The 27269-nt window shown below is 34.2% G+C and overlaps 4 protein-coding genes across 5 annotated transcripts; 1 reads left to right on the top strand and 3 right to left on the bottom strand.

Moving 5' to 3' along the window:
• Positions 1-1062: 1062 nt before the first annotated feature.
• LOC149405470 (uncharacterized) lies at positions 1063-5375 on the bottom strand. The gene is made up of 10 exons (XM_089607835.1): positions 4283-5375; positions 4023-4099; positions 3824-3956; positions 3180-3277; positions 2708-2807; positions 2553-2614; positions 2172-2282; positions 1817-2072; positions 1649-1726; positions 1063-1454 (listed from the first exon to the last, which is right to left on the bottom strand). Exons 1-10 carry the CDS (start codon positions 5373-5375, stop codon positions 1063-1065), a joined length of 2400 nt encoding a protein of 799 aa, XP_089463961.1.
• A 7997-nt stretch (positions 5376-13372) lies between these two features.
• Positions 13373-15241, top strand: LOC149405469 (universal stress protein PHOS32-like). Its single transcript, XM_089607213.1, has 4 exons — positions 13373-13682; positions 13769-13878; positions 14320-14438; positions 14834-15241. Exons 1-4 carry the CDS (start codon positions 13508-13510, stop codon positions 14913-14915), a joined length of 486 nt encoding a protein of 161 aa, XP_089463339.1. The 5' UTR covers positions 13373-13507; the 3' UTR covers positions 14916-15241.
• A 4716-nt stretch (positions 15242-19957) lies between these two features.
• Positions 19958-21639, bottom strand: LOC149405468 (glutathione S-transferase U8-like). Its single transcript, XM_089607210.1, has 2 exons — positions 21258-21639; positions 19958-20497 (listed from the first exon to the last, which is right to left on the bottom strand). Exons 1-2 carry the CDS (start codon positions 21567-21569, stop codon positions 20141-20143), a joined length of 669 nt encoding a protein of 222 aa, XP_089463336.1. The 5' UTR covers positions 21570-21639; the 3' UTR covers positions 19958-20140.
• A 2582-nt stretch (positions 21640-24221) lies between these two features.
• On the bottom strand, positions 24222-25465 carry LOC149405467 (uncharacterized). 2 transcript variants are annotated; one of them, XR_016295528.1, is made up of 2 exons: positions 24940-25465; positions 24222-24741 (listed from the first exon to the last, which is right to left on the bottom strand). XR_016295528.1 is itself a non-coding variant. In XM_089607211.1 (2 exons), exons 1-2 carry the CDS (start codon positions 24972-24974, stop codon positions 24281-24283), a joined length of 546 nt encoding a protein of 181 aa, XP_089463337.1. In that variant the 5' UTR covers positions 24975-25465; the 3' UTR covers positions 24222-24280. The 2 variants fall into 2 exon arrangements, 1 of the variants encoding a protein (XP_089463337.1); XM_089607211.1 differs by having other exon boundaries at positions 24222-24791.
• Between the last annotated feature and the right edge of the window lie 1804 nt (positions 25466-27269).

Here is a 27269-nt window from a genome sequence, read left to right as displayed (position 1 = left end):
AAAGACCTCTTATCCAAATTGCCCTTTGTTAGAAGTAAATTATCCTGTGTACCGACGTTTTAAAACTTATTCCAAAAATTATGACCAAATATTTTTATACCACAAAGGTTATTTTCTTTATTTTTTCTTACTTACAAATTCATTTAGAGCAGAGTTTTACGGTTTCAATTTAAAATAGGTATTTGTGAATTCTTTTGAAAGTTGGATATTTTTAATATAAAAACCCACCCATAATTGCGGATTTCTATTTTTTGTAAAGCCCGATACTATATGGGCCGATCCAGATCATAATGAATCCATCCACACAGCAAATGGAAGTATCTAAACTCCAATCATGAGCACTGGGATTAAAAAAAAAAATTAAAAAAAAACACACACACAAACACAACTTTTAATTCTGAAGTGGTAATCGATATTTTCTTATTATCCACACATTATGAAAAAGTAGATAAATGTTTAGAAAAATTACACATTAATTTAGCCAACAAGTTTATATTTTTTTTTTTCAAAAACCAGTCAAAATAATTTATGTGGTTTTTATCCTTATAGAGATTTTTTAATCCTTTATTAAAAAATCCGTGTAAAAATACTTTTTAGTCCAAATTCGATTTATTCTTAACAAAAAATTCACTCAGATTCGATATCAATTACATTGTAATATTTGATTTTTATATCCTCTATATTTAGGAAGTAGTTAGTTCTTATATCTCGTTATTTATTATTCAATTTTTGGTATTTGAAATTTTAGTGATTTCTTTTCTTCTTTCGTATTGCATTTTTGTGCCTAGTTCAAAAACTCAAGCTGCCGATTAATGAATCTGAACTTCCGAAGAACATGGAAGATTTGAGAAGAAGAGAATATCGGAGAAAAAAGGAAAAAAACTGATTCATCCATCGATTGAGATTCAAAACTCAATTAATATACAAAGTCTGAATAAAAGAAAAAACGACAAAGAAAAAGAGTCGGTCTCACATAAGTGAAACGACAACACATCAAAAGAAAAAAAAAACAAAAAGGACGCTTGACGCTATATCCAAAACTCCCCCTCAAGATGAGCTTGGTCAAAAAATGTTGATCAAGTTCATCTTGGCCATGAGCTTCTGCAGTGCCGGGGAATGTAATGGCTTTGTCAGAATGTCTGCAATCTGTAAATGTGTGCGAATAGGGAGTAACTTCACCAAGCCACTTTGAAGATGATCTCGGACAAAATGTAGATCAATTTCAATGTGCTTGGTTCTCTCGTGATACGTTGGATTCGAGGCAATATGTATGGCTGCCTGATTGTCACAGTAAATCACGGAGGACAAGTCGGACACGACCCTGAAATCCTTCGCAAGCTGCTTCAGCCAAATAACCTCGCTCATCACCACCGCCAACGAGCGATACTCCGCCTTTGCAGAACTACGCGAAACCGTTGACTGTTTCTTGGATTTCCAAGACACCAATGAATCACCTACAAACACACAATACCCTGTTATAGAACGCCGTGTATCACCACATGTCGCCCAATCAGCATCTAAAAAGGCACGAATTTGTGTAGAAGAAGATGTAGGATAGAAAAGGCCTAATCCTGAACTGGATTTTATGTAAGCAGTAAGTGATGAACTGCTTGTAGATGTGGAGCTCGCGGTGAATGAACAAATTGACTTAAGCAATTGACTGCATAAGTGATGTCCGGTCTCGTGATGGTCAGGTATAACAGCCTTCCGATCAACCTTCTGAAACCTGTAGAATCATCTAACAAATCACCAGTATCTGAAACTAAATTTATTCTTGGATTCATAGGAGTCTTTACTGGTTTAGAATCGAGAAAACCTGCATCTTCAAGGATTTGCAGAGCATAATTTCGTTGGCAAAGCATTATGCCTGTCTCAGATCGTGCAATCTCCAAGCCAAGAAAGTACTTGAGATCACCGAGATCCTTCAACCTGAAAACAGTGCTAAGAAATGCCTTGACATCAGCAATAACTTGTTTGTTGGGAGTAGACAATATAATGTCATCAACATATAAAAGTATCACAACAAAAGTGTCACCACTCCCACGAGTGTACATTGAATAATCAGACTTAGACTGAATAAACCCAATTTTCAAAACAGCTTCAGTAAATTTTAAGTTCCATTGTCTACTGGCTTGCTTAAGGCCATAAATAGACTTGTGCAACTTACAAACCAATTTTCCTGACTTATTCTTGTGCTCCCCCTGTGGCAAATGACCCAAAGGCAAGTCCATATAAACCTCCTCAAATAAGTCTCCGTTCAGGAATGCATTGCTAATATCAAGCTGAGTAAGAAACCATTTATGTGAGGAAGCAATACTTAACAAGAATTTGACAGAAACTAATTTAGCCACAGGAGAAAAAGTATCAATAAAATCTACTCCCTGTTGCTGTGTATAACCCTTGGCGACAAGACGTGCTTTACGTCTTGCCAAAGTGCCATATGAGTTTATCTTGTTGGTGTAAATCCAACGGCATCCAACTGAACTCTTATCAGCCGGTAAAGGAACAATTGACTAGGTATTGTTGGCATGCATAGCATCAATTTTCTCTACCATAGCCTTCCTCCATTCCTCAGATTTGACAGCAACGTGGTAGAATTGAGGCGCAGAATTTGCTGTAACAGACAGGACAAAACTCTTAAAAGGCAAAGACAAGTTCGTATAATCAATTACAGTGTCTATTGTATGCTTAGAGTTATAGCTTAAACCTGATTCAAGGAGATTGCAATGGTAGTCCTTGAGATAAGTTGGAGGAGTACGTGTTCTTATAGACTTTCGTTGAACAACCTCGCTGTGAATGTGTACAGGCTGAGAAATTGCCACTGACTGACAGTTATCAGTCTCAGTGACTTGTGGATTCTCTAAATGAACATGTGGGTTGGAAATGTCTTGAGCAACAATATCATGATCCGGTGGTATATCATTATGTAATAAAACAGGTAAGCAAAAATCAGCAAAAGGATTTATTTTATTCTCAGATTTGTTCAATTCATGGAAAGGAAAAACCTTTTCATGAAAAACAACATCTCGAGAAATAAACACTTCCTTCAAATCTAAATCCAAAAGCTTATAGCCTTTGACACCTGGGGGATAACCGATCATGACACATTTTCGAGCACGTGGCTCAAATTTTGTCCTGTGTGGCTTTATAGTTGATGCAAAACAAAGAGATCCAAACACCCGCAAGTGCTCATAATCAACATCTTTGTTAAACAAAAGCTCATAAGGTGTCTTGTGAGACAAGTTTGGTGTAGGTGTCCTGTTGATAAGATAAGTAGCTGCAAGAACACAGTCAGCCCATAATTGAATAGGCACACGTGATTGAAAAAACAGGGCACGAGCAACATTTAATAAATGTTGATGTTTGCGTTCAACAACAAAATTTTGCTGAGGGGTCTCAACACACGAATATTGGTGTAAAATGCCATGCTTTGAAAAATATTCCGTAAAAGCCAGCTCCTTCGCATTATCAGAACGAAAATTTTTAATGGTTGTAGAGAAGTGATTTGCAACATACGCACAAAATTTTGGAATGATCAGATGCACATCAGATTTATGTTTCATCAAGAAAATCCAACAAAACCTACTCTTATCATCAACAAGGGTAAGGAAAAATCTATGACCAAGACGTGATGGAACTTTATAAGGACCCCACACGTCACAGTGAATAAGATCAAAAACATAATCTGAGAAATTATTTGCAGAAACAAAGGGAAGCCTATGTTGCTTGGCTAATGGGCAAATGCAGCAGGGCAAAACATTATTGTCAACAGAATATGCTAAACGATTTTTCAAAGTATCTAAACATTTGAAAGACAAATGACCTAGCCTTTGATGCCAAATCTCTGCCGAGACTTTGTTAACATAGGCTGTGGAGCTGGAGATGCTTGTCTTGTTGAGGACATAAAGTCCATTGCACATCCTACCCCTGCCAATCGTCTTCAAACAGCTGATATCCTGTATGAGAAAAGAATCCGAAAAGAAGCATATAGTCACATTTGATTCTTTTGTCAATGCACTCACCGAGATCAAGTTAAACTTGAAAGTAGGGACATACAGGACATTGTAAAGAATCAAACGTGAGTTTAGTTGAATATCACCTATATAATGAACCAGAATAACAACACGATTCGGAAGAGTGACAGTAGAATGTTGTATGGCACGAATTCTAACAAATAAGGATTTCACAGCACATATATGTCTAGTGGCTCCTGAGTCCATAATCCAAGATTCTATAGCAGAATATTCTGAAGAAAGAGTGAAGTTAACCAAACCATTCAAACCTGTTTGGAATGAAGTCATGTTGACTTCATTAGACACCGGAGCTGAGGCTGTAAGTTGGTTTGAGAGGTGGTTGATGAGCTGGTGGATTTGCTCCGAGGAAAGAGTTGAGGATGAGTGGCCTGAAGAAGATCCTTCAATTCGTCCTCCAGATCCTGAAGTTTCCACTGCATTCGTTTGATTCTTGGACTTGAACTTGTATCCTGGTGGATAACCATGGATCTTGTAGCACTTGTCGATGGTGTGTCCAATCATCTTGCAGTGAGTACAGAGAGGAGGATCTTTGGACTTGGATTTCTTTTTATCTTCACGCATAGCCATCGCCAGAGAGTTGGAATGATCAGAGGCATTGAGTGAGTCCATTCCGATGGATCTTTGAGTTTCTTCTTGAGAAAGCATCGCATAAACTTTGCTAATCGGCGGAAGAGGCTCCATCAGAAGCACTTGTCCTCTCGCGTGAGTGTAGGTCTCATTGAGCCCCATGAGGAATTGCATCACGTATTCCGACTCGAAAAACTCACTCAGTTTCGCCTTTCCTCCACAAGTGCAAGTACACGTGCATTCAGGTTTGAATTCGCACAAATCTTGATACACCGACTTCAGCCTGGTGAAGAACACGCCAACAGAATTTTGATCTTGCGAAAGATTCACAAATTCTCGCCTCAGTTGGAAGATTCTTGGTCCGTTGCTTTGCTGGAATCGGTCTTTCAAGTCATTCCATATGTCTCTCGCAGTTCCGCCGAGGAGGAGACTGGAGGCAATCTCTCTGCTGACAGAATTCATAATCCACGCGATTATCGTACTGTTGTTGCGGCTCCATAGGCGGAGAAGGTCCGGCTCCTCCGATGACGGCTTGGCAATCGTTCCATCGATGAACCCTAACTTGTTCTTGGCTTCAAGAACAATCAGCATCGATCGACTCCACGTCATGTAATTGTTCCCTGTCAGAACGTTGGATACCAAGCTACCTCCGGTCGAATCAGAATGATGGAGATAGTATGGTGAGAACTGGTCCTCAATCGTGGACCTAGGTCGAGTATTTCCGGTGATTCCGGTGATCGGTGTCTCTGTCGATGAATTTTCCGTTTCAGCCATTATGAAAGACGATTACGGATAGAGATCGAGAAGGTGAGACAAGAAGATTTTCAGAGATAGCGAAATCGCTCTGATACCATAATGAATCTGAACTTCCGAAGAACAGAGAAGATTTGAGAAGAAGAGAATATCGGAGAAAAAAGGAAAAACTGATTCATCCATCGATTGAGATTCAAAACTCAATTAATATACAAAGTCTGAATAAAAGAAAAAACGACAAAGAAAAAGAGTCGGTCTCACATAAGTGAAACGACAACACATCAAAAGAAAAAAAACAAAAAGGACGCTTGACGCTATATCCAAAACCGTACGTTTTTCTCTCCCACTCAACGATATAGTAATTTATCATTTTCGTTCACTTTTATTTCATTAGTCACAAGTTGTTTTTATCACTAACTTACTGTCATAATCTGTGTGAAATTTGTTTACTTGTATAGAACTCATTATTTACTAAAATTAACTATTATTTACATTACGCTATGAAGTTAACCATCTATAAAATGGAACAACAAAATACCGAAAGTCAATTTGCAGTTTTAAAAACAATATTCATTTAAGGCCTCCGAATACTAAAGTGAAATAAAGCCTAGGAATATAAAGTACAATAAGGCAAAATAGGCATGGCCTACTACGAATATAAAAGAACTGGTGCTATTTTTGATAAATTTATTTTAAGAAAGTCAAGGCCTTTCTTTGTAATTGAATGCCTGTTTGTGTTTAAACAAAGCTTAAGCCTTTAGTATACATACTAATGGATAGATGTTTTTTTTTATAATGCAACAAGCCTACAAATTTTCATAATTTTCAAGAGATCCTTTATATAAAGAAGCCAACATCTTTTATATCGTTAAATAAATAATTTTTCTTCTATTTATATTAAGCTATTTCAGCTGATTTTATCTAGTTTCCAAAGTCCAAATAACAAATGATTAAGAGCCGAGAACGAAAATTTGGTCAAGAGATACATATAAAAGATCTGTTTGTACTAAAACTTTTAGTTGTATGTATTAGAAGTTCATGTTAAGATTTGAACTTATCATAAACTTACATTGGGTTGTTTTTAATATTCTATCAACTTTTTATTTTATTATTTTTTTTTTATATGAAAATGCCTTTCTACATGTCGCCCAATACCCCTGAAGAACGATCATAATAAAGATGTGTTTTTCTGTTTGCGGCTTTGCGCAACATTTATTATTTACCAATATAAACCATTATATACATATACAATATGTTACCAAATTTCAATTATTTTTTTTATATGATGATTTGAAGAGAGAGAGAGAGAGAGAGAGAGAGAGAGAGAGAGAGAGAGAGAGAGAGAGAGAGAGAGAGTATTAAAAACTAATTGGTAAAAACGTGAGATACGGATGAAATTTTTATTATTGATTAATCTGTTTAATTTTTTTATATTGATTTATTTTTAAAACATGGACTAATAATTGTTTATTTTAGTTAATTATTGTATTGTAAAATTAACCAAATGTTGGTTAACTTGTGAATCAATATTTGCTTTAGAACTATTTTGCTGCACCACCCGGTAATAATTCACACAAAATTATTGAAGTAGAATTAGAGCAAAAATCATTTTATTCAGACAGTTTCAATATAGAAACGGGAGAAGCTGTTTTAGGTTGAGATCAGTCTAGACTCTAGATACGAAAATGACAAAGGAAGGTGCTAAGAAACTTCCTCGTAATATTTGTGATGAATTTCTCATATATATATATATATATTCCAAATAAGTAAATTATCATATACTTACATCCAGGGCGTATTTAGGAATCAATTGTCCAAATAAAATATAATATTATTAAAAATGATATAATTGAAGGTCAATAATTAAAGGGAAAATATCAATAGTATCCCTTGTGTTTAATCGTAATGCGAGATTTATCCCCTCCATTTTTAGAAATATCAGACATATCCCTCCAGTTTAATATAAATGACATATACATCCCCTACAAAAATGTTATATTACAAATATCACAATTTTTCGTTTATTTTTTACAAAAAATAATTTGAAATCCCCTAAATACCCTTAATGAAATAATTTTTAATCTTCTATTCTATATACAAAAAAATTAAATTAAAAAATTTCTTTATAAAAAGTTAAGATTTTTTTTTATAAAGAGAGATTTTGATTTTTTTTAATAAAATAGTAAATAAATATTTATTCTATTAAGGGTATTTTGAGGAGTTCAAATTATTTTTTTGTAAAAAAATAAACGAAAAGGGTGATATTTGTAATATAACATTTTTTTAGGGGAGGTATATGTCATTTATATTAAACTGAAGAGATATATCTGATATTTCTAGAAATAGAGGGGATAAATATCGCATTTCGATTAAACACGAGGGATACTCTAGATATTTTCCCATAATTAAACTACAAAAGTGTTTAAAATAGGTTTTGGAAATTTTTAATATAATTTATAACACTAAAAGATAAGAGTGATAAAATTTAAATAATAAAAATAAAATAAAACATAAAGTGTTACTAAAACCGATACATAAAATTATAGTTATTAGTTTATTATCAGCATAAAATAAAATGAAAACTAAAACACAAAACCCCACCCCCACGCACATCCATCCTCCCGTGATGCAACGAGACAAAGCTACATTATTTAGATTTAAGAAAAAACAAACTAATTGATCAATTTAAGATCTCATTTATGAAATTTTGAAATATCGTATATTATGACTAGGATATGAGGACGATTCAATACAAGTGCGAGAGCTATTTACAAGATCGCAAATGTGAAGCACCAGAGCAAAAACAGAGAGATTTTCGATGATTCAAATCTTTAGAAAACGCGATAATAACGTTTAAAGAATATATTTTAAACTTAAATGTGTAATTAATGATATGATATATGATGAAGAAAACAAATTTGATAAGCAACCGATTTATTCATCAAATAATACTAAGAAGTTCTATTTCACGATCAAGAGCTTTATATAGAAGCAAGTCCATTTGAGTTTTGTTTTTAAAAAGCATATACTTTGTCATTTTCGTAAGTAAATAAGTACAATGAGCCGAATTACTAATAATTATTTTTGATCTATTAATTCTAAGTACTGGGTTAAACTTTAATATTGTTAGGTCTAAAAATGCTTGATGACCAATTAGGTTAAAGTAAGTGTTTAGTACGAATTCGATTTGTAATTTCCTAAGTAAGGACGTTTTTCCCCTAAGTTTAGATTTAGTCTTTTTGTTTCTTTAAGAAAATAATTGAACTTTCAAGTAGGGTTCTCTCTCTTCATCGCCTTTACAAAATTAAAACACACGGGATAATTTTTTCATGAATGAAAATTTAAGTTATATTTGTGTCGTTTTGATATATCTCTAGATCTTTTGTTCATTATTTCCTCCTTTAAAAGTGTGAATTTGAGATATTACCATATGAAGTTAAAATATTAAGCATACATCCATTAAATTTGAAAAAAAATGCGGACCAGTGTTGATCATATTAACGTGAATTCGGGTAAAAAGTGGGCATCCGAAACGTAACAAAATCCGAATTTTGTTTCTAGATCTCATGGCGTTTTTTCCATAAACATATGGAGTTATTCTAGTTCTATTTTTAAAATGCTTTGAGATATTGTCGTAAATATTTGGGGATATCTGCATGAAGTTCTGAAGATATATCTAGAATTATAATTACTATGAAAAAAGCTAGTTTTTGATATTGACCATCCACAATCACTAATACAAAATATAGTATCAGGTGCGACTTTTTTCGCATCTGAAAATACTTTCAGGTGCGACTTTTTTCGCACCTGAAAATACTTTCAGGTGCGACTTTAGATGCGACAAAGTCGCACCTGAAAGTCCGCACTTGATAAACCTCTTGATTATCAGGTGCGAAAAGTCGCACCTGAAAGTGTCTTGATTATCTGGTGCGACAAGTCGCACCTGAAAGTCTTGATTATCTGGTGCGAAAAGTCGCATCTGATGCTCTTTATCTTTTTAAAAAGAAATTAATACTCGATTCTCATAACCAAACTCACGGCAAAAACACACAACCAACCCAAACCAAACCCACGGCAAAGTCACACACGGCCACAACAAAACTCAAACCAAACAATTCCAAAACCTCAAAATCATCATAGCCTCAAACAAACGTTCATCAATCATTCCCAAACAACTAAACACACAACAATTCACACTCAAAATCAGAACCCCAAAACAAGTTCATAGCCTTAACCCATCTTCAAGTTATCAATATTAATTATCAAGCTTAAACAACAACATTCAATTCCTCAGAAATCACCATAGAACTCGAAACCCCCAAAATTGGAATATGAACCCTAATTTTCGAGTTCTTCAATTCAGCCAAGAAAAATTCCTACCTTGCTTGAAGAGTTGAGCTACCCAGACCGTCTATTCTCTCTTTCCCTCGTCGGAGATGCTCGCCAGAGCTCCTGAGACACGCGGCGTTTCTCTCCTCTCGGCTGGTGGCGCGCGCGCGGCTTGGTGGAGGAGTTGTTGGCCGGCGTTTCTCTCCTCTCGGCTGGTGGCGCGCGCGCGGCTTGGTGGAGGAGCTGTTGGCCGGCGTTTCTCTCATCTCGGCTGGTGGCGCGCTCTCCTTCTCTCTCTCGCTCTCTCAGCTTCTTCCTCTCCCTTATTCTCTTTCCCTCTCTCTCTCGGTTCAACCCTCTTCTTCTTCTTCCTAATTGTCGGCCAAGTGATAAAAATCACTTAAATCCACCCATTTTAAAACTGAATGAAAAAATGAGGGGGATAATTGGCCCGCTTAAAATTTTAAACAATAGTTTTTTTTAACTATCTGGTGCGAAAAGTCGCAACTGATACTCAAAAGAAAAATAATTTTAACGAAATTTTTTGGACTTTTGGTTGACAATCTGATGCGACTAGTCGCACCCGAAAGTCATTTATAGAGATGAATGCAATAGTGTATCTCCAAATATAGAGATGCACTATTTCATCTCTATATTTGCCCAAAACTTTTAAAAATTATATTATTAGCCCAAAATTTAATTTATAATTACAATTTAATACTTATATGTATTATGTATTTATTTGTAAATTATAGTGTATTCTAAAAATTATTAATTAAAAAATAACTCATACTTGAAAAAAGAAAATAAAAGTACTACAATGAAAATCAAAATATTTTACATAGACAATTAAAAAAACATCAAGACATTTAAAAATTACATAATTAAAAAACGTAAGTCACAATATTACATAGACAAAAAAAAAAAAAAGAAGATCAAGACATAAATAAAAACTTAAAGGCACAATAAATAAAAGCAAACTTATATGTAATACGTGCTTGTTCCTAAATAATATAAGCACGTCACCGTGGATCAGAAATAGTATTTGGGTCTTGTATCATGATTTTGATCTCCATATCTTTCTTTATGAGCTCCATGTCTTCCGCTTTCATTTTCAAGCGACGAAGTGCAATTTCCAGCTGTTGCTGCCGAGCTTCTAATTGTGTTTGCTTTTGATGGTTGCTTTGTTTCAATAACTCTTCAATCGCGGTTTGCTATTATTGCAGGACCGGTACGTTTTTGACGCAAAGAAATATTGCAGGACATAATGACAACCTGCATAATTTTGCATAATATGATAATCGAAGACGAGCGTGATTTAAGTGCTCCAATCGAAGAAGTGATTGCACCACCTCCAGAAGTTGAAATGGTAGTTGATGAAGATGTTCGGTTTCAACAATTTATGAGTAGATACAGACAAATCAGAGACAAATATGCACATTTTGCCATACGTAATGCAATAATAGATCATCTGTAGGAGAGATATTCAAATTCTCAGGTCTATATTTATGTATTTGTTAATCAATTAATATCTTGTGGTGTGCTTTATTTATTTTTATTAATGTAATGCATTTATTTATGTTGTGGTGTGTTTTTTTTATTATGAAATGTAATATTTTAATTTATGTACTATATTTTCAATTAATACATTGTCATATTTGTGCAATTAATGAATATTTTTTTAATTTTCGGATATATTATTAATAATATCTATGTATTTGGACTAATATGAACAAAATTAATGGTGTTGATAAAATTTGTAATATATAAAAATAATAATGGGTTAAAACTCAATTATAAAAAATTATTGTGGGAGAGGATGTACTTAGAATATTCTTTGAAGAAGATGTAAAATAAAGATGGAGTGCAGATAAAAATACTGTTCACTGATGTAAATATATAAAATAGAGATGAAAAATAGAGATGGAGTGGAGATGGTCTAAGGTCACGGAGATAACTCCATTATTGCATTTTTTCTATATAGTGGCTATCTCATAGTCGAATTCAAATTTAAGACATATAATTTTTTTTATACGAAAACATACACATAGATTTATGCACGCGGAGTCATAAATTCATTGACATCATAAAATAAATATAACAATTGTCTCGATGATTACACAACAAATACTGATTAGACTTGATAATATGTTAAGTATAAGATCGAACGAATCTCAATATGAAAAACAACTGTTACAAGAGATTCAATATAATGGTAAAAATAACAATGGGGAATTACGCAATGTAAATGTCATTTGTGAATGAGTGTCAGTCTTCTTTTGTTGAGATCTTGTGCTTTTATAGATGGGGTCAGGTGTGAATGTTAGTTGATCATACCCACGTCCCGAGCGATTATCTAATAACTGCTCAGATCATATTGTGTAATCGTCTAGATAACTATTTGTGTGTTATCCGGATTTGAGTAATTTCCACAATTTTAAATATGTAAGGTTTTTGTGACATGTAAATATAGAATTCTAGTAAATTTTTTTCTTCATTATTTTTGCGATTTTTGTTTAGCCATTTTTTTTTTTGGTCTATACGTGTCTAATTTCTCTCTTACATTTTTGTTTCTTCCAATTGTGTTTGTGTAAGGTCTTTGAATCAGTTCCATATAATTAGTTTCTTTTGTCCTCTCTTTAATTTACTTCCATACAACTTTGGTTATTTTTTTTTTATGAATCTAATTTAGATATTTGTATAAAATGTCAACTTAATAACATAGATAACTGTAGTAAATAAGTAAATATTTGTGAAGAGATTAAGGACACCGAAGATAACTAGATGGTGTGCAAATAAAGAGATTTGAGAGATAGTTTAAAGAGAAATGGTGTGCAAACAAGATTTTGGTGATTATAATAAAAAAAACGCCCATAGAAAAATAAAGGGAAAATATTAAAAATATCCTCTGTGTTTAATCATAATACAAGATTTATACCTCCAGTTTCCAGAAATATCAGACATATTCCTTCAGTTTAATATAATTAACATAGATCTCACTTACAAATATGTTATATTACAAATATCACCATTTTCATTTATTTTTTACAAAAAAAAAAATTGAACTCCCCAAAATACCCTTAATGAAATAGTTTTTTTTTTTCCTATTCTATATACAAAAAAAATTAAATTAAAAAAATTTCAAAAATATTTATTATATTAAGGGTATTTTGGGGAGTTTAAATTATTTTTTTGTAAAAAATAAATGAAAATGGTGATATTTGTAATATAATTTTTTTAGGGGAGGTATACATCATTTATATTAAATTGAAATGATATATATGATATTTCTAGAAATCGAATGGATAAATATCGCATTTCGATTAAAAACGAGTGATACTCTCGATATTTTCCAAAAAATAAAAAGATCAAAAGTATTAGTGCAATGATGACAAAAAAAAACCTAATAAATCAGACACATCGATGGCCAGCATGAAAAAGAAAGTAAATCAAGAAAGTAAAACCATATGGGTAAAATTGTATAAGTTGTGATCGAGTGTAGCGTAGCATTACCAAAGTAAAAAAAAAAAAAAAAAAAGTCAGTAAAAACTAAAAAGACGGAAAAGCGTGAAATGAATGAAGCGCAAAAGCAAATTCGTGCTACGAAAGGAAGAAGAGAATAGATATTCTTATTTCGCGTAATCTTTGTCGCTTTCCATAAAAAAAAAAAAAAAAAAAAAAAATTCCCTCTCATCCATTTCCTCTTTCTTTTATATCACGGAAACGAATATAAAAGTCACAGCTCAGATTCTCTCTAGTATCGATCGTCTCTTTCTTTCAGCGCTACGCTACAATCACTGTTTTCGCCGAAGAAGAAGAGAAGAATGGGTAAGGACAGAAGAATCGGAGTGGCCATGGATTTCTCGGCGACTAGCCGGAAGGCTCTGCAATGGGCGATGGACAACCTCGTCGAGAAAGGAGACACGCTGTTCGTGATCCACGTCAGCCAACACTCCATCGGCGAGTCTCGGAACCTCCTCTGGGCTGAATCTGGCTCTCGTGAGTTTTCGATGATTCCGATCTGCGTTTTCCTTTTGTGATTTACTGATTTTGAATTTTGCATGTAATTTTTGTTTGTTTGTTAGCTCTGATTCCTCTGAGCGAGTTCAGAGAGCCAGATGTTATGAAGGTGTACGCCGTCAAGACTGATGCTCTAGTTCTTGATATACTTGACACTGGTTCTAGGCAGAAAGAGGTAATTCTTTTATTTCATATCTAAGAATAAAAATAAAATAACGAAGAAGAAGTACGCTTCGATTTATTGCTATTCCATATAAACTCGGTCCTTTAATTTTGGATTAGTTTTTCCCTTTTTTTTGTTTTTTTGCAATCAGATAAATGAATGCGATAATTTTTTTTTGGAGCAATTTTTTTTTGCAATCAGTTCATACTTCAGATTAGATAGAAGAAGAAGAAGCAGTTGGCTTATATTATTACAACTACATATATACTCGGTTTATTTAGTTGTTGGAGCGAATTTTTTAATTTATAATTTTTATTTATTTTGTGGTTGGAGAAAATTTTTATTTATGTGTTGATTTTATTGCAATCAGATCATTGTAGTACACTTACACTGTGATTATGTTTATGTTTATCTGAGCCTGAAACGAGTTGTTGTTTATGTCTGAAATTGAAGGTGAGTGTTGTGGCAAAGATATATTGGGGAGACGCAAGAGAGAAGGTTCTTGAATCAATTGAAGCACTCAAATTGGACTCTATTGTCCTCGGAAGCAGAGGACTAGGGACAATTCAAAGGTATTATTTGCAATATACTTTCAATTTTTTTTTTTTTTTTTTTTTTTTTTTTTTTTTTTGTTTTTGTTTCTTACTCTAAATTACTGTATTATTTTGTGCATCTTAAATCAACCGTGCTTATAGGTGTTATTTTTTTTTTGTTTATTAAAATAAACCTTTATTTCAGCATTCATGAAAAATGATAATTTGGAACAAATACTTTAGTTTCTGATGCTTGGATTATGGGTTTCCTCTAATAATTGTGAAAATAAAAACATACTATTTTTTTTTCTTCATTATTATGAATCTTTATTTTAGCATTCTTTAGAAATGATAATTAGAAGGCACACATATTTCAAAATTCTGATGGTAGAATTAATTTTTTTTTCTTCTGATTATTGAAAAAAATAAAACAGGATATTACTGGGAAGTGTGAGCAACCATGTGATCGCAAACGCTACGTGCCCAGTGACCATCGTCAAGGATTCAAGCCACTAAAAGTGCAAAATTTCAATGAATGATAATCATGAAAGCATTTCAATGGGGAGTTTTATTTTCTGGTACATTGATCTTGGTTTGTTATGATAATACTGTATCGATGGTTGGATTTCGGTTTGTTAATTTGTGGATACAAGACAGTGTGGATTTCTCTAGAATAATAATGTTTGAATTTGATGAGCTTAATTCCGTTTTCATATGAATCTTATTTTCATCTATAGACTATATTATCTGTTCTCGTTTGCTCGTGGGATTGTATGATTGAGATGTGGAAACTTTTCATGAGCATTGTCATTATGTGACAACCTGGTCCGTTGCGGACCATATTTGTTTGTTTCTATTATTTTTCATTTTAGTTTTTCTAATTTTATCTTTGAATAAATTTTATTAATATTGAGGAATTTTTAAACCTTTTAAATTTTTAATTTTCTCGTTGAAATTTTTTATATATTTTATTTTTATTTTTTAGTTTTACCCTTGCTTGGCGATTAAAGAATAAATCTTATACTTACCAAGGAAATAAAAGTTCGGGGATATAGAAAACAATAACTAAATTAGAAATTTTTTATTTTTATTAGGGACTGTAATTTAGTTAAGAATGTAATTTAGACAAATCAAAAGTTAGGGACTGTATTAATTTTTTTATTATTTTTTTTTATGGAAAATTCAAAATATTACAATTTAACGATAAAATTGTCAAAGTTATAAAATTTGAAGACCAATTTTCCTAAAAAAAAAAAATTATAATTCATTGGTACGTTGACTTTTGTCTTTTTTAAGTCTTTGAACTTTTATTTTTATTTTTTTAAGGGCTCCCATTTTAGTCTTAAAACCAGAAATATTTCTAGAGTATTCATATCAGTAACAATTTGTGGACATTATACATTGTATTATTAGGCATCGTTCAAGGAAATCAAACCATGTTGCCAAAATTTGTCTACATGCACAAGTTATTCGCCAAAAGGCCCCCACGATGTTATGTAATTGGACAAATTAAATAGTTTTTGTGCTTTCTTTTATTATAAATACTTTTAGACAATTATTTTAGTATACATTTATTTATCACAAATAACTCATAATAAATCACATTGAATAGTTGAGCAGTACCGAAATGAAATAGTGAGAACGTACCAGAATCAACAGCAGTTAATGACGTTAATAGTAGAGGATTGATATCTTAGAACATTTAAGTTCTCCTTCTGAACATTTATATATAAAACTCTCTTTAACTTTTCAAGCAAAATTTATAGTTTTCGTCGTTACTTGCAATCAATTATGTTCGTCCGTGACTCTTCTCAATTAACAAATATATTATTGGTGGTATACAAACAAGTAGTTTTGGTCAGCCGTATGTAATTGTTTGCGATCGTCAAAACACACGTTCAATCAATATAGGATATTACCAATTGTATACAAAATTACAAAGATTTGGGAAGTAGACAGATAATCAAAGAGAAATTTCATATTCTAGACCCAAAAGTTATGAAAATATCTCAATTAGACCCGCTAGTTAAAAAATATCCAAAATTGAACTTTTGTACCAATTTTAGACGAAAATACCATTAATTCAAAATAAATCATCTCTCCATCTCTTTCCATCTCTTTCATTCTCACTCTCACTTTCTCTCCACACCAAAGAACACCAAATCCGACGTGAGCCCCATTCCGACGCTCAACCACACCAAATCCGACGAGTTTCAACGCCCACCACACCAAATTCGACCGAATTGGAGGTGAATTTTTTTTTTTTTTTTTTTTTAAATCTGGGAATTTCCGATGAATATCATCGGAAATTCCCACATTTAAAAAAAAAAAAAATTCACCTCCAAAGATGGATTCCGACGAGTTCCGATGGATTCCGACACGTTCCGACGAGTTCCCGACGAGCTCGACCACCGAAAGTTCTAATCCCAGCGCAACCAATTCGAAGGTGACAAGAATTGTGATGAAGAGGATTTAAAAATGAAAGGAATATGGGTTATTTGAATTTCAAGGGCATTTTTGTCCGAAAAGTGTCAAAAAGTCCAATTTCAGATATTATTAAACTAATGGGTCTAATCTTGATATTTTCATTGTTTTTAGGTCTAGAAAATGAAATTTCTCTAATCAAAAGCACGTTTACGCACGTGCTTATCATTTTTGGAACCAATGTGAAGCCCCTGTTCAAATTTTTTTAATTGGGTTTTTACATGAATTCAATATCTTATTTTGTGAAGTATAAACTAATAGTATACAAGCTATAATTATGTAAAAAAAAAAAAAAAAAAAACCGTAAAAAAGTATTTTAGGTATACCCTCTTATTTTTCTTTGTCCTACTTCGTCATTGAGTACATAAATGCAAATCTACAACTAGGGGCAAAGTCGGAATTTTCTATTATAGGGGTTCATATAGAAAATTTATCTTTGATCACCAAATTCTCAATTTTTTGCTAATGTAGGAAGAACTCCATAGTATAGTAGCTAATGAGCTAATGACCTAGTGTTACGATTGAAAACTAAACTGTTTCTAACCTAATAATTGAATAACTTCTAGCAATTAAAGAGCCCTAAAAATCTGGTTGAAATGTATTATATTTTTATGCATTGTATTAGTATTTAAGTGCATCATATAATGTTAGTTTCCAAGTCTCTAGGCTCTTTTTCTTTTCTTAGTTTGGTTGATCATTGATAAAACTTCTAATTAAAAAAATATATATATAGGTGGGCTAAAGTTCCCCCATTGGTGATAGCCCAAGTGATGCCGGTGTTCATTCAACGACTTTCCTGTTATATATATATATATATATATATATATATATATATATATATATATATATATATCGGAAAATGACATAGTTTTAGTGAAATGTCGACTTTAATTTTTGATTTTCAAAAATATCGAGCATGTACATCTGTTTAATTAAAATGACGAGATTATACCTTAAAATATATAACGGTATCACAAATCTTTATTTTGTTGGTTATTGATGTTGACTCTAATATTTATATGTAAACCTCATTTTACCTTTATTCATTCGCGCCCTATATGTAATTTATTAAAAAATAAAAAAACAATAATCTCTGAATCGTGGAGAACACATATAGAGAAAAATGATAAAAACCGACAGTAAATAGTCATCAAAATCACCGATTTGAGCATAAAATCCAAGACTTAGAGTTAGAATTCGAACACAAAAGGAAGCCAACTCTTAGGAGGTATGAATTTTATTAGTCTATTTCAATTTAGGGCTATTTTTTATTTCAAAATTTGGAATTTGAGAGTTAGGTACTAGTTTAGGGTTTGGTTCGGTTTCTTATATCCGAGTGAACATCAATGAAAAGTCAATAAAAGGTAAATTTATGGCGCTGTTATCTGTTTTATAATACAATTTCGTTATCTTAAGTAAATAGAAAATACAAACTCAACATTTTTAAAAACCAAAAGTTAAACTCGACATTTCACTAAAAACACATGGTATATATGTGTTATTTTCCCTATTTTTTTTCACCGAATATTAGTGTTCATTTTCTAGCAACCATTGCTTGAGAAACTAGACAATAAGAAATATCTACAGAAAGAAGAGGAGCTTTGGGTTGAAGTTCTCCTGTAATATTGCATTGTGATGTTTTGAACTTTTTTCTTCTATGGCTATGGCGTGCCATTTAATTACTTGTGAGCTAGAAACAATTATTAGGGAGGCTAATAAGAAAAAAAAAACTTAGGAAGGCTAGAAGGTAAAATGTTCATGTAAATTACAAATATTCAAATAACTAACCCTATATTATTTATACACACACACACATTATAAGAAGTCATATTTGAGGATGGCTTAAGTTCATGGTCCATAGTTAGCTACGTGCCTGACTTGTTATAGTTTCGAAGAGTTTAAGGGGCCAGTGGAAAATGCAATTAAATTTATGTGTTTAGTGCGTTGAGTTCTTTTGGATGTTATAGGATTATTGTTATCATTGTTTCTTATTCTAATTTTGGTCATGTAGTATTTTTTTTTTTTTTTTTTTTTTGCTTTCGTAAAAAACTATATAAACATTCATGTGCCAGCAACATTTAAACACAATATATGTACTTGAAATCGTCCACGAAAAATAAGTTATTTTTTGGGACATAAATAATAGAATCATATATTGCTTGGGTGCAACGTTTCTCAGAATGGATTATAATAAGACTTGGAAGAAGAAAAAAAAAACTTACTTAGAAGTTAGAACTATTATATTTGACGCATTTTGGTCCCTGAAACTTTGTAAAAGTAGAAGAGAGTCCCCAACATTTTTTTTGGGAGCAATTACTCATAACAGTGTCAAGAATCTTCTTTTTTATTGACTTTTCATTGACGTTTACTATAATATTTATATGTAAACACCAATTATCTTTATTCATTTGCGCCGTATATGTAATTTATTTAAAAACGAAAAAACAAACAACAATTTCTGAATCATGGAGAACACAAAATGATGCAAGGGGTAAAAATCGACAGTTAATAGTCATAAAAATTACAGATTGGAATAGAGAATCAAGGATTCAGAGTTGCAATTCTAATACGGAATGAAGTCATCTGTTGGGAGATATGAATTTTATTATTTAATTTTGATTTAGGGCTATTTTTAAATTCAAAATTGAAAATTTGGAAATTAGGGTACTGGTTTGGATTTGGTTCGATTTTTCTTATATAAGAGTAAACATCAACAAAAGAGAGATTTGTAACACTGTTATCAATTTCAAGGTATAATTTTGTCATTTTAGTTAAACAGAGAGTATGAACTCGACATTTTTGAAAATCAAAGGTTAAAGTCGACATTTTACTAAAACACAGTGTATATATGTGTTATTTTCCCTAAAAGAAAGGAAATAATCATGTGCTAGTTATTTGAGGACTTATTTGACAACAAAATGTTTTTCTCATTCACCCCCAAAAATTTCAAAAGCACACGCACCATGTGTTTTACTGCAATAGATTGACTATTTTTCTCATTTTACGTAACTATGTTGCTATAAGAACCAAACCAAAAGAAAGAAGTTGTAACAATAATTGTTGCCCTCTAAATATTCAAGAAAAATAATTGGTAATAAAACCAAAATCTATAGAAGCTCATCAATATTATAGAAAACTCAAGCCGTCACATTAAACAAGCTAGTTGTTTTTGAATCGCATTTATGCATACCATTAAAACAAAAGGCTGGTCACACTCAACAATATAAGTTATGGTTTGCAAATAGAAAATATTAAATTCATGTGGAGGATTTTGAACCACCCTCGAGAAGGGATCTAAAGACAACCTTGAGTTCGTCCCTCGGAGGCAAACACAACTTGACGACCTCATGGCTCACGAGCTCTTCACTCCATCGGCACAATGTCGGAAAGCTTTCTTCGTTTAATATCTCGAGTCCAAAAACGTCTAGGATTGGTTTGAGCCAATAGGCTATGAAATTCCCGGCAATGTCTGCGAGGCCAATGGTTTCGCCTCCAAAGTATTTCTTATCTTTGAGTTCGTTCTCTATGACTTTTAGACACGCGGTTGCTTCTCCCACATTCTTCTCGCGATCTTCTTCCTTGCCCCAACACGCTGTCGATAACGCAGGAAGGCACTGAAAAAGTTGATGTCATGAGTCAAATTAAGCGTAAGGAGTTTTTTTTTTTTTTTTTTTTTTTTTTTTTTTTTTTTAATTTATGATTAATAAAGTAATGTCTTTTGTTAATTTGAAACTAAATAGAAAGCGCAAATATGTTACATCCCAGTGAGGCCATTTCTAAGGTTTGGGAGCTAAAGAAAACTCATAACCTTTGAGACTCCTAGTTAGTTACAAAACAAGTAATTAAGTTTGTGAATTTGACTTAAGTTGCTTGAGTATTTAGTTTTATAAATAATAATAATCCAATAAAAATAAAATGCTATAAAACCGTTGACATATGATCTATTTATACTTGTTCTTAATTTAGGGGCAAAAATACCAATTATATAGTAGTTTAAAGGCTATTTACGCTTAAATGTCCAAAAAAAGACCATAGTGAAATCTAAAATACCAAGTAATGAACACGTATAATTTTAATTTATGGCTTCGAATCACACATGAGACAAAGTTTCCCCTTGAAAAAGGAAGCCTAATAAGTAAAATCTATAATGTATTTCAAAACTATGACTATGAGCCCTACTTTTTTTTTTTTTTTTTACTCTCTTCAATGTTCAATCAATCAAATTAGCTTGTAATCAATCTCATGTAGAAAAATGGTTAATTTCATATACCAAATCACCCGAAATCAAGTTGTAAAACATCAAAACATATTCAAGTTTGCTAACTAAGCAAAAGGGATTATAGGAAATTCAAGCTTAGTTTTCAACATACTTACCTTTTCATCAATGAAGTGAGCCCAAAAGCGTGCCTTAGCTCTTTCAAAAGGGTCTTTAGGAAGAATGGGATAGTTCGGCCAAGTCTCGTCGATGTATTCAACAATGACAAGAGACTCAGCGATAGCTCTTCCGTTGTGAACCAAAACCGGGATTTTCTTGTGAACCGGATTGTATTTCAGAAGCGAAGCACTCTTATTAGACAAGTCTTCTTCAAAATATTTGTAGTCAACGCCTTTAAGCTTCAGTGCTATTTCCACTCTCCGACTAAAAGCGCTAGCCCAAAAGCCGTACAGTTTCACTTCTTCACTCATTATGAATATGAACCCAACTCTCTACTCTTCAACTATCTTGATTGAACCCTTATATATACATACATATCATACACATTCATTATATGTATGTATAGTTGTATACGCGTTATTGGGGTTTGATTAGTTTTTTATTGTCTTCGCGTACGTCATCACGGATGTAATGAAATTGAATGGTGAAATGAATCTGGATAATGTTAATGGAAAGTCAAACGAGACAAACTCCACGGTTATCAAAATCCATATGTGATAACGTTAAGGACCATTACGTTATGTCAGCCTAATATTAATTGAGCCTACACTATCGCAAAATTGTATAAATTATTGGATGTTATGGCGTAAATAGTTTATGCTATTTTAGTCAATTAACCTATTTTTTGAATTTTTTTGGTCCCTGACCTATTCATTTTTTTTTTTTGGTTTCTTAAGAAAAAATAATTAATTTTTCATATAATAAAATTCAACGCATAAACTAATTAAATAAAACATATATACACTCGAAACAGTTTAACTTTATGGACCACATTTCATATTAGTCGTTAGGTTATATAATATCAATTTATATAAAATTTTAACGGTCATTATTTTATTATATGAAAAATTATACTAATAAGTCACTTGAAACATAATCCTCAATATTATGTCATCTTCTACGGATAATCCCTTTCCCGTTCTCTCTCTAGAAACGCTTTTCTCCCACACAGGCCTAGGGTTTCAAGCTTTCTTCTAACCCCCCCTGGGTGTCTGGTCGCCGCCGCTGGTCTTACCAACGGTGTGCCTCCGACCCGGGGGGAGTTGTACCCCCAATGGGTTTTATTTTTATAGCTCAAATAAATCTTCCCTCTCTTGTTTCTACTCTCCGGCGCCCGGTCATCTCTCCCGCTTGTCCATTGCCGGTTGGCCTTCGCCGGCAAAGTTTCTTGGCCACGCCGAGGTCGCTCTTCTCTAGCTGGGTTTTTTTTGCAGGTCGCCGTGGTGATGCAGAGCCGCGGATCCTTCCGATGGGTGGACCTAAGATGGTCCCGCTGGTGAACCCCGCCGCCACCGGAGATACCATCGTGGTGGCCGCCATCCCCGAAGACCTGAGCTCTTCTCCGTCCCCGGATCTGGAGAAGGACCTTTGGCGCTCTGCCTCGAAGTCTCTCACCGGCCGTCGTCTTCATCAAGTACAGAAGATCCTCGTTGTGGCTTTTTTCTCCTTAGATCGGCGCCTTTTGGCACCGTCGCTGCCCCCGACGGGCTGGACAGTCAGTTGCCGACTTGTCACCTGTGATTCCGCTCTCTTTGGTGGTGTTTCGCCCCTGTTTGTTCGCGCCGATACCGGTTCCACTGTTCGCCGCGGTGAGGGTCTTTTTGCTATCAAACGTAGGCCACCAACACCAATCCTTTCTTTCGGCTCTAGGGGGTCGTTCCTGTATGGGGTAGCTAGTGATTTGTGGGTTCATGATGGGTTCTGGGGGATGATTCTTAGATGGTGGGGCTTTTTTGGTTTCTGTTGTAATTCAGTTTTTAGATGGCTTGTTAGTAGCCTAGACTTTGTTGGTCTGTCCACCATTCTTGGGTGGTTTTGGTGTCCTAGAGATGTTTTTGACTTCTTTAGGATGTTTAGTTCGAGTCCTCTGTTGGTATTTTGGTGGTGCAGGTTCTCGAACGTCTTCCTCTATGACGAGAGGTCCTCGAGCGTTTTGGTTCATCCTTTAACCTCGAAGGGTAATTGGAAAGAGTCATTATTGTGCTCGATTGATAGTGTGATCGATCTTCCTCTTGTCGGAAGTCCACACATGATGTGCGTTCAATTGTTGCTAGTTTTGAATCTCTATCGTTTTGGGGATTTTTTCTTCTTTGATAGAAGATATTCGAAATTTGTACTTTTGGGTAATATACCCTCTCTCTAATAGAAGCCTCGAGCTATCTTTCAAAAAAAAAAAAAAAGTCACTCGAAACGTTAAATTTATTATTTAATCAAAGCTTCAAGTTTGTTTAAAAAATAATTAATAATTTACATATGATTTTTTTAGATCAATAAGCATTTACCATAAAATCTTTAGTAATGATTTCGGACGAAAATGTTTTAATAGCGACATTTGGATTTTTTTTTCGATCTCTACGTTCTTGACAGCCCATTATCTGCTTTTTAAATGCTTGTATAGCAAATATTTTGACCTTTTGTAAAAAAGGAGTATACTTGGCTGATTCATTAAGCCATTAATCAATTTGTCCGTCCTCACAGTACTCGCTAGATACCAAAATTAATCAATATAATAAACGAGTAAAATAGGCTACAAGATTTCAATTATTTTTACAAAAAATCAGGAAAATAGCCAATTTAAACGTTTGATATTGCTAAATAGCCAACATTTGATTAATCTCATGTAAATAGTCATAATTGATGACGTGCCTTAGTATATGGCAGTTGCTAATAAATACATGAAATTTGTTATTTACCTAATATTTACCAAACGTTAACTATTTAACAATAATAAACGTTTAAGTTGCTTATTTTCTTAATGAACCCTTATTTTTAACATGACGATTTGAAGGCGAATATGAGAAGAAGAAGAATTATATATATATATATATATATATATATATATATATATATATATATATAGAGAGAGAGGCGAAAACCAGGTGTGAACTTTTTTTTTAATTGCTCTCAGCTTCCTGATGAGCCCTCCCCTGTCTGTGAGCTTTTCTCACCCTGAAAATCACTCTCAAATGAACCCAAACGCTAGCCCAATCCCTCCCCCTAATGTAAACCACCTCGTCAACCAAACCGCTTCGCTCAGGATGGACGAAGAAGAATGGGATGACACTCTTCGCGGCTGTGGATCTCGCTCGGCGGCACATCCCCGATCCTCTGCAGCGGTTGGTAAAGTTATTGCCCCGCGCATAGGAACCCTCAAACTTCTCATAACCATCATTTCCCGTCTATGGTGGGGAGAACCGACTTGGCGCTCGAAACTCCTCGACAAATCTGACGGCGTTTTCTTCATTGGGTTCGAATTCTCCGACACCAAGCAGCGCGCTCGACTTCTTGAAAAAGGCCCGTGGTGCTTCACTGGTGGTGTTCTCCTCCTCGAGCCCTGGCCGGACTCGGAGCGCTGGGAAGACTGTGCTTTCACCTCCGTCAACCTCTGGACCCGCATCCATGGTGTTCCACTCCAAGCCCGAACTGAGAAAAACATCACCAGATTAGCCTGCTCCGGAGGCGACATTTCTGAGCTGAAATGGGACATTTCTTTCTGTTCTATCCTCAAGGATTTCTTCAGGTTCAGAATGAAGCATAATCTATCAAAGCCCATATTTCCAGGTCGCTATATCCCGATTGCAGGAAAGAATTTCTGGATTTCTTTCAAATATGAAAAATTACCTTTTCTTTGCTATGGCTGTGGTATTATCGGCCATGACCTCGCCTCCTGCTCAGTCCCGGCAATCACTGTCCCCGACTCGTCCGGAATTCCTCGCCATGTACTCGGACCCTGGCTTCGATCAGAAATGGCACGCATCTCCTGCTTCGATGCACCGGAAGCCGCGTCAACCTTCACGCCGGAACCCCCAAACCGCCGCGAGCCATCCTCTCCGCCGATAGCACCTCCACAGCACCACTCGCCGGAAGCTTCTCCACAGAATCACTCACCGACAGAGCCATCGCAGAATCACTCGCCGGAAGATTTTTTGCCGAATTCCTCGCCGAAAGCTTCGCAGCTGATCTCGCGTGCCAATCCCATCTTTTCCGCGACCTGTTTCAACCCCGGATTCTCCGAGTCTTCAGCCATAACTCCAGGAAATCGCGCGCCTTCTTCCTCGGATTCATCAATCCCGCAATCCCTGGCCCTCCTTCAAAGCGTTGACGAACGCTCTCCCTCCCCAAAAAATCGCGCTGTAGCTGACTCAGGAAGCCCTTCTGACCCTGGGCCTGGGAAGCCCATTATGTTGCTGGAAGAATCTAAGGGAGCTGGGCCTCTTGGGCTTGCAATCACACCCTCAACTGAACAGAAAGCCCATGGGAAAAAAATCCTTATTCCTGATATGGCCCATACCCGCCCCAAGTCTGTTTTCGGCCCAGTTCCTCTGCTGGTCGACTCGTCTACTAAGAAACGTAGGCTGTTATCAGGGGAAGCTACGATTTGCACCCAACTCGGCCAAACCAAGACTTCTCGTTCTCAGCGGAAATACAAAACTGTAAAAGGGAGGCGTGAAGAAATTAAGGACGCTAAAGACCTCATTGAAGTCATGGTTTTTGAATCATCGGGCTTAAACATCCCAAAAAATAATGGTTCTTTGGTGAACCAGCCAACAAGCTAGTTCTCCTTTTTCGGAGGGCGAGGGAGGAATCCCGTCAGATGTATCTCGACATCTTTGGTACTGTTTGTCTCTCAGGAGTTTTAGTTTTCCTTTCGATTACTTCGTGCTCTTTATCTAAACAGTATCAACTATTTGTAGGAGTTTATCTCCGCTCGAAATTCTGTATTTCTGTCTTTATCAAAATCATCAATAATACAGTTTTCGTTTTCAAAAAAAAAAAAAAAATATAGAGAGAGAGAGAGAGAGAGAGAGAGAGAGAGAGAGAGAGTGAATAATTGATTTATTGCGTGTATAAGTTAATAAAATGGAATCCCAAGACTTTAGCCATGTGATTTTTTTTATTCACATCTAACGAAACATGGACTAGTAAGCATAATTGTTAGTTCGAAGAAGAAAGGGAAATATGGATGCACCGTTTATATATGTTAATGAATGGATTATAAAATTAATCAAATTTGGGCTAAATTCCAAAATCCATATTTTTGATTGATTAGTTTGTTACATTACCCTTATAATATCGAAATACTTTACCTCGTGATTTTGTGACAATTTTTAAAATTATATGTTCATTATTTTTGTGGTGTTTTGAACCAGGATTTTAAATGTCAGCGACTTTCGCCGATTTTCGGCGGCAGCGCCGGTGTCGTCCACTAAACGACCAAAGAAAGCTATGTTGTTGTTTTTCTCGTTCTAACTTCGCCGACAACGACACGATGTTCGACAAAAAAATGGCCGCTGGTGTTCGTTCGTTTTAATGAAAAAAATCATTTATATTCATGGGGTTTTGAAGAAAGTCGAGAGAAACGGTGGAGACGGACAATTTTCGGGCTCTCCTTCAGAGCGATGGAGACGAACTCTAATCTGGCGACAATCGGACGTTTCTCTTTCGTTTCGACACGGCGGAGTACAAACTTTACACGATTTCAGCGACAATCAACGAATTTCTTCCTAATTTCAGGTTTGTTGTCATTTTTTTTTATGTTGTTGAAAGTTTATGAAGTCTGATCTAAATCGGATAAACAACTAGGTCAAAACATTTAATGGGCTTTTTCTGTACTGGGCTTTATTATTTTTTTCTTGTTGTAGCCAACTCTTATCTTATAACGTTAATATTGTTTAGCTAATTTTCAATGTCACCAATGACATAATACTTTTACGATCATACATATATCTCAGTAGTTTTTGTTTTGTTTTGTCTGTAACTAATAATCAAGTAATAATCAAACAACCACTCTTGTCTTATTGTAATATTTTCAATGGTATATTAATGTTCAACTAATATAAAACTTTGTTTTTATTGAATGTTATCATAAACGTCATTCATATTTTAAGAAACACACATATTTTACAAATTAAAAATTAAAGATATAGGTATTTATGTATAATAATGTTCAA

The sequence above is a fragment of the Urtica dioica genome, chromosome 2, assembly GCF_054948205.1.
Source record: "Urtica dioica subsp. dioica isolate 48M chromosome 2, U.dioica_male_clone48M_v1_H2, whole genome shotgun sequence".
Lineage (NCBI taxonomy): Eukaryota > Viridiplantae > Streptophyta > Magnoliopsida > Rosales > Urticaceae > Urtica > Urtica dioica.
This window is presented reverse-complemented; position numbering and strand designations above follow the sequence as displayed.

What these genes read in the sequence shown, in the direction of transcription:
- LOC149405470 (XM_089607835.1), bottom strand. Translation starts at nt 5,375, where the DNA reads ATGGCTGAAACGGAAAATTCATCGACAGAGACACCGATCACCGGAATC. An exon ending in TCAAGTTTAACTTGATCTCG is followed by an intron (nt 3,957 to 4,022) that starts GTGAGTGCATTG and finishes TTTCTCATACAG; the next exon opens with GATATCAGCTGTTTGAAGAC. An exon ending in TTGCAATCTCCTTGAATCAG is followed by an intron (nt 2,615 to 2,707) that starts GTTTAAGCTATA and finishes TGTCTGTTACAG; the next exon opens with CAAATTCTGCGCCTCAATTC.
- LOC149405469 (XM_089607213.1), top strand. Translation starts at nt 13,508, where the DNA reads ATGGGTAAGGACAGAAGAATCGGAGTGGCCATGGATTTCTCGGCGACT. An exon ending in CTGGGCTGAATCTGGCTCTC is followed by an intron (nt 13,683 to 13,768) that starts GTGAGTTTTCGA and finishes TTTGTTTGTTAG; the next exon opens with CTCTGATTCCTCTGAGCGAG. An exon ending in GGACTAGGGACAATTCAAAG is followed by an intron (nt 14,439 to 14,833) that starts GTATTATTTGCA and finishes AAAATAAAACAG; the next exon opens with GATATTACTGGGAAGTGTGA.
- LOC149405468 (XM_089607210.1), bottom strand. Translation starts at nt 21,569, where the DNA reads ATGAGTGAAGAAGTGAAACTGTACGGCTTTTGGGCTAGCGCTTTTAGT. An exon ending in CTCACTTCATTGATGAAAAG is followed by an intron (nt 20,498 to 21,257) that starts GTAAGTATGTTG and finishes CAACTTTTTCAG; the next exon opens with TGCCTTCCTGCGTTATCGAC.
- LOC149405467 (XM_089607211.1), bottom strand. Translation starts at nt 24,974, where the DNA reads ATGGCCGATAATACCACAGCCATAGCAAAGAAAAG. An exon ending in ACAGCCATAGCAAAGAAAAG is followed by an intron (nt 24,792 to 24,939) that starts GTAATTTTTCAT and finishes GTCCCATTTCAG; the next exon opens with CTCAGAAATGTCGCCTCCGG.